This window comes from Necator americanus, chromosome X (assembly GCF_031761385.1).
Source record: "Necator americanus strain Aroian chromosome X, whole genome shotgun sequence".
In the NCBI taxonomy this organism is placed as follows: Eukaryota; Metazoa; Nematoda; class Chromadorea; order Rhabditida; family Ancylostomatidae; genus Necator; species Necator americanus.
The window spans coordinates 11,455,446-11,461,365 of record NC_087376.1 but is presented as its reverse complement, the minus strand read 5'-3'; the positions used below and the strand labels follow the sequence as shown (position 1 = coordinate 11,461,365).

The 5,920-nt window shown below is 45.8% G+C and overlaps 4 protein-coding genes across 4 annotated transcripts; all 4 read left to right on the top strand.

Annotated features, from left to right (window-relative positions):
- Window positions 1-51: 51 nt before the first annotated feature.
- On the top strand, window positions 52-771 carry RB195_022407 (uncharacterized protein; the record flags this gene model as incomplete). The annotated part of the gene is made up of 1 exon (XM_064209520.1): window positions 52-771. One exon carries the CDS (start codon window positions 52-54, stop codon window positions 769-771), a length of 720 nt encoding a protein of 239 aa, XP_064065401.1.
- Window positions 772-930: 159 nt separating this feature from the next.
- Window positions 931-1,578, top strand: RB195_022406 (uncharacterized protein; the record flags this gene model as incomplete). The annotated part of the gene is made up of 1 exon (XM_064209519.1): window positions 931-1,578. The coding sequence occupies one exon, from the start codon at window positions 931-933 to the stop codon at window positions 1,576-1,578; it is 648 nt and encodes a 215-aa protein (XP_064065400.1).
- Window positions 1,579-1,804: 226 nt separating this feature from the next.
- On the top strand, window positions 1,805-2,251 carry RB195_022405 (uncharacterized protein; the record flags this gene model as incomplete). The annotated part of the gene is made up of 1 exon (XM_064209518.1): window positions 1,805-2,251. The coding sequence occupies one exon, from the start codon at window positions 1,805-1,807 to the stop codon at window positions 2,249-2,251; it is 447 nt and encodes a 148-aa protein (XP_064065399.1).
- A 77-nt stretch (window positions 2,252-2,328) lies between these two features.
- Window positions 2,329-2,688, top strand: RB195_022404 (uncharacterized protein; the record flags this gene model as incomplete). Its single annotated transcript, XM_064209517.1, has 1 exon — window positions 2,329-2,688. One exon carries the CDS (start codon window positions 2,329-2,331, stop codon window positions 2,686-2,688), a length of 360 nt encoding a protein of 119 aa, XP_064065398.1.
- Between the last annotated feature and the right edge of the window lie 3,232 nt (window positions 2,689-5,920).

The following is a 5,920-nucleotide window of genomic DNA, read 5'->3' as shown; positions in this document are numbered from 1 at the left end:
CCGCACTACAGAAGCACATGTGCGCTTCTCTCCTCCAACATTGGTTAGTAAATGCGACAGAAAACAAGAAGACGGTCCAACCGTCACAAGAAAAGCCAGTACAAGAACGTTGTCACCTTCGCCGCTGGGAACGCTCGAACCTACCTCGATATCAATATCAGGGGACGTTCTCTACGCTTCCAGCTCGACACAGGCGCAGATATCACGTTGGTATCACGTCAAACGTGGAAAAAGCTCGGATCTCCACCCTTGGAACCCTGTATCATGCCAGTCAAAACGGCAGATGGATCACCGATGAAGACTGATGGAACATTCTCCACAGAATTCTTTTTCAAAGACCGGACAACAGGGAAGAACATCCTAGGTAATGGAACTTGTTACGTCACCGAAGGCACGAATCTGCTAGGACTGGAGTGGTGTATTCAACTTCGAGCGTATAAGGAGTTGAAAGACAAATACCACTGCCGAATGGTGACTAAAGAAGAAGCAAACCGAGAGGAAATCATCGCAGACTTGAAGAAGCAATACGCAGAAGTGTTCAACTGTGGACTTGGCAGATGCGTCAAGACTAGGGCGAAGTTGTCGTTGAGGGGCAACGCAGTAGCTGTTTTCAAGAAAAAGCGACCAGTGCCCTATGCCTCTGTGCCGGATTTGGATGCTGAAATTGATCGACTGGTTGCCGAAGAAGTGATCTCGCCAGCAGAGCATTCAGAGTGGGCCACGCCTATCGTTGTAGTCAAGAAGAAAAGTAGGCAAATCCGTTTGTGCTGAGACTTCTCGACAGGATTGAACGATGCGCTGCAGTTACACCAGCACCCGTTGCCCACCGCGGAGGACGTGTTTACGAAACTGAATGGGGTACAGGTTTTCACGCAAATCGACTTCGCAGAGGCATATCTGCAGGTGGAATTAGAAGAAAAATCGAAGGAAATGCTGACGATTAATAAGCACAGAGGACTGTATCGCAACAATCGTCTACCCTTCGGCGTGAAGTCAGCACCTGGCATATTCCAGCAGATCATGGATTCAATGATATGTGGACTGGAAGACGTTGCTGCCTATCTGGATGACGTGATAGTCACATGCCGCACACAACAGGAGCATCGCTCTAACTTGGAAGCGCTATTCGGAAAGATCCACGAATACGGCTTCCGCGTCGGATTGGAGAAATGTAACTTTTTGATGTTTCAGATCCGTTATCTCGGATGCAATATAGATAAGGACGGACGCCATCCTGACCCAGAGAAGATTGAGGTCATCCGCCAGATGCCAGTACCGAAGAACGTGGCAGAGGTTCGCTCGTTCCTTGGTATGATCAACTACTATGGATCGTTTGTCGCGCAGGTGCGCCAGTTACGCGCACCGCTGAATGCTTTGTTAAAGAAGAACGTTCCGTTCAAATGGAATGAGGAATGTGAAGCAGCCTTGAATCGTGCCAAGGAAGTGCTTGCTTCAGACCTGCTCCTGACGCATTTTGATCCCAGTCTGGATATAATTGTAGCGGCCGACGCATCAGACCATGGAATTGGAGCAGTGATTCTGCACAGGATGCCGGATGGGACCGAGAAGGCAATATGACATGCAGGCCGAAGTCTCACCGCTGGAGAAAGGAACTACGGTCAGATCGAGAAAGAGGGACTCGCCTTGATATTCGCTGTTCGCAAGTTCCGCCGTTACATATATGGACGTCGATTCAAGCTCCTCACGGATCATAAGCCGTTGCTACACATTTTCGGACCAAAGAAAATGGTGCCCGTATACACGGCAAATCGACTACAACATTGGAAGTTGATACTTCTTGGATATGACTTTGATATCGAATATCAGAAGACGACAGAGTTTGGACGAGCTGACGTCTTGTCACGCCAGTGCTGCTGTGAAAGCACTGCCCGTGACCAGGAAAACTATTGAAGAAGAGTCAAGGAATGATGAAAGGGTATCGCAGGTCATATGGATGCTGCAAACAGGAACATGGCCAAGCAAGCCTAAAGAACAAATCAACAGCTGGAAGGCTCTGAGCCACGCACTGTCAGTGCAGAACGGATGCCTGTATTTTGGCCACAGAATCGTCGTGCCAGCCTCACTTCAAGAAGCAGTTTTGAAGCAGCTGCTTGAAGAACAACCAGGAATGACAAGAATGAAGATACTCGCCCGAGTATATGTGTACTGGACGAACATCAACAGGGATATCGAAGAAGCTGTACGTCACTGCCGCAACTGTCAAGAAGCTGTGAATATGCCAAAGAAATAATTCTCAATTCTTGGACTACTGAGAAGAAACCGTGGGACAGAATTCATATAGACTATGCAGGACCACTGAATGGTAGGATGTACCTTGTGGTAGTTTATGCGTATTCGAAGTGGCCAGAAGTCTTTGAGATGTCATCGTCGTCAAGCACTGCAACGTTGAGAGAACTCACAATGCTGTTCGCACGATTCGGAAATCGCAGGGTGATCGTGTCAAACAACGGTACGCAGTTTACAGCGAAGGAGTTCCAGGGATTTTGCGACATGCAGGGAATTGAGCACGTTCGCTCGCCGCCGTTCCATCCACAGTCAAACGGTCAAGTAGAACGCTTTGTTGATACCCTGAAAAGAACCCTTCAGAAAATTAAGGAGGGAGGGACGTCGGAGAAACTTGCAGAATTTTTCGTCGTCGATGTTGTCTATGACGGTATCTTCCCATAAGCCGACCAACGAAGCGGAGAGCTCTCATTCGATGATGGTTCTGGTAGTTCGCTTTGTGAACCTCGCGGCTTTTTCTCCTCTCCATGTGAAAGACAATCTCCCTCGAAGAAAGCGATGGTTCGATCCCGTATAGAACTTTGGTACAACAGCGACTTCCGTCAGGCAGAACCTTTTATTGACAATGATGTGGTCTATTTCATTACGATACAATCCACCGGTTGACTCCCACGTTCACTGTACAGAGGAGGGCTTCTGGAATTGCGAGTTCCCATGGATGGTCTTAGTCGTCATGGTGAACTCGGAAAGTCTCTCTCCTTGGGCATTGTAGGCCGTGGGTCGCGATGTGAAGTTCCTCAGGCGTTCTTCTTGGGCCAACTTTGGCCAACACCAATTATCACCTTGTAGAAGGTATGATCTCCTTTCTAGAACTTCTCCAGATCCATATAGAAAGCTTCGACTTTTTCTTCGCAGCTTGATGTTGGAGCGTAAACGACGAAGATTGTCAAAGCTGGTGTTGGATCACATCTTCTCATTCGTAAAAGTCCAGTTCGAGTTGCAAGTTGTTCGAAAGAGTCGATGTTTACTGTCATATTCGTGTTGACGAGGACACCAGTTCTTCTATTGTCGAATGTTTTAAAGAACACTTCTTCTTCAGTGCCATACACGGCGTTCAGCGGGTAGCGTCGCCTCGTCTCTACCACTCTGATGACGTCGTTCTTGAACTTCCTGGTTCTTGAACTAAACAGGGTCCCGGCGGAATTTCGAGCATGCCCCGGTCATGCCTCGTCAGAGCAATTAACGATGGTGCGTGTCCTAAAGAGATTCACTTTCGTTGGCACCTAAATAGCTGACTCTGCTTACCTACCGGTAATCGTGCTGCGTCACCGGCTAGGATATAATTCACTATCTACTAAATTGTTTTGGAGAATCAGACACATTCACTGCAATTCTGTGACGTGAGGTGATCTCAGTTTTGTAATCGTACCAGAAGCAAGAGAAATCCTCACGTGAAATATGAGATAAGGATGTATCTAATAGCTTCAAATTACGTGCATAAAAATTTTCGTTAAAACGGAACATTCTAGCTTTCAAAAATAACGATAATGAGAATTATCGCTGTCCTGTAACTCCCAAGCTTTTTTGTAGCCTAATTTATTTCTGGACAGAGGGACTTTCTGTATCTCCGACTTCTTGGATCTTACAGGAAGAAAAAGAGTTTAAATTTGGTAAGATTTCTAGACTTTCTGAAGGTGATATAAAGACAAACCCACTCCCTTCCTTTATTAGAAAACCATACAAAATCCCATGTACTTCTATCTGACACTATCATTCTTTGACTTGTTCGCTAATTTCGACAGCTCATACCACTCTTCTTTGCATATTTCCTCGTGACTACGCAGTTTTCTGCGTCTCTATGGCTAGAAGAACATCTAAGACGGTTGTCTGCGTCTTCATGAACAACTGAAACGTGACCTTTTTGAGGTATGTTCGCGTATCCGCCGGCATATCCACTGGGCACATTATGTCTCGGAGGCATTCGCGTAGAATCTGCCGTGACCCTCTTTACCGTTCCCCTGTATCATTAGATCTTCATTGGCCGCAACCGACGCAAGCGTTTGGGTGTTATAAGTACAGATAGTCATCCTATTCCCAGGTGAAGCTTATTTGTTGGAGGACACTCCAAACCGCCTCCCTTGCACCTCCCAGTCACTTGATTGCAGGCTTTTGGCCGGTACGACATGCGGGATACGGTAGTATTATGACGGGATCCTGGCGCAGGAGAAACACGTAGTCTATCTTCTGAATCCACCTACGTAGCAGTGCCGGTGCAAGGTCGCTTCTGCTCCGCGATTAGCCTCCTATCCACCACCTGGGGACGCGCCACGTAGCCTCGCGACTTACCGACTGTGTTCCCTCTAATGAGGGAAATCCACTCTTCATGTCTCTCTACAAATCTAGACTCTTGCTCTTTCCATCCATTCTTATCCAGCCGTTTCATTTGTTTGATACTTTCCTTTTTTTTTGTTATAAAACTGCGAAATTATGTGCAGCAAATTTGTTTTCATGACGTCCACGTCGTCCTTGCTTTAAATCCCTTCGTCGTACGACCAGTAATTCAGATGTTTTCGTGTATTGGAACGACATACTTCTGTCTATGTTTTCTATTAGTGTGAGTGCCTACAAGGCTTCTATATGGAACCTTTACTAGCGTGACGTTTCGGCTTTTTCCCGGAGGCCTTTAGAGGACTAAATAGAGGTATACTGGAACATTCTTATGTTTATTGCATCTAGTGCCACACTACCCTGGGTCGATGTTTCGACAATAATTCAAAGTAGTGAAAACAGAAACCATATACATTTAGTCCAGTCTTGCGTAATGTTCCAGCGAATGTGCGGCCGTTGATAACATGCACTTGTCGCTGCTCTGTGCAGCAGCGAATGAGTATTGTTGTGTAGGATCTCTAGCGGCGATATAGATGATTTGATCTACATCTACAATATCAGGCACTTTTATGCTAAAGAATGGTGAATGAAAATGAAAAAAAAAAGTGCTAAAGAGTGGGATTTTCCGAAATTACAAATTTGTATTTTTCCTGCTACGCTTCTTTCGTTCTTCCCTTCTAGAAATTAAACATTCCATAAATGATCATGAATTGAAGTGATGATTTTATGGTCCTCTGCCTGAACGCGTCTGTATTACATTTGAAGGGTATTCAATATTCTTCTATAGTATTCAATATTGTATTCTATATTCCTTCAATTCCGCAAAAATTTGGAGACATAATTTGGAGCATGAGTTTTTCTTCTCTTTCTCTCAACAATTAACGTAGAAGAATGTGCTAACATGTAATGACATGAACGTCATCATCGTACTGATAAAGATGAGGTTCCACGTTAGATCATGTGAACTGTTATCTACTATTTAAGGAGTCGGTTTCACTCCTGTTGCCAATCTCTGAAGGAAGAATGCTGGCAACCTGTTGACGCAAACGTATGGTGGAAAAAGATATGCAGTTGAGTACATAGGGATGAAACACACCAACAGCCATAAAATGGTTCACAACGTTTCGTGTTATTACGCTGTGCTACAGCACCGCGGCGCAGAAATCCGACGCCGTGGGATCCATTGTGCCACTGGTTTGTGGCACCGGGGTATGAATTGGACGCCGTTGAACCCATCTCACTTCACTTTATCGCTCTACGGCGCCAGCGCACCTATCCAACACCGTCG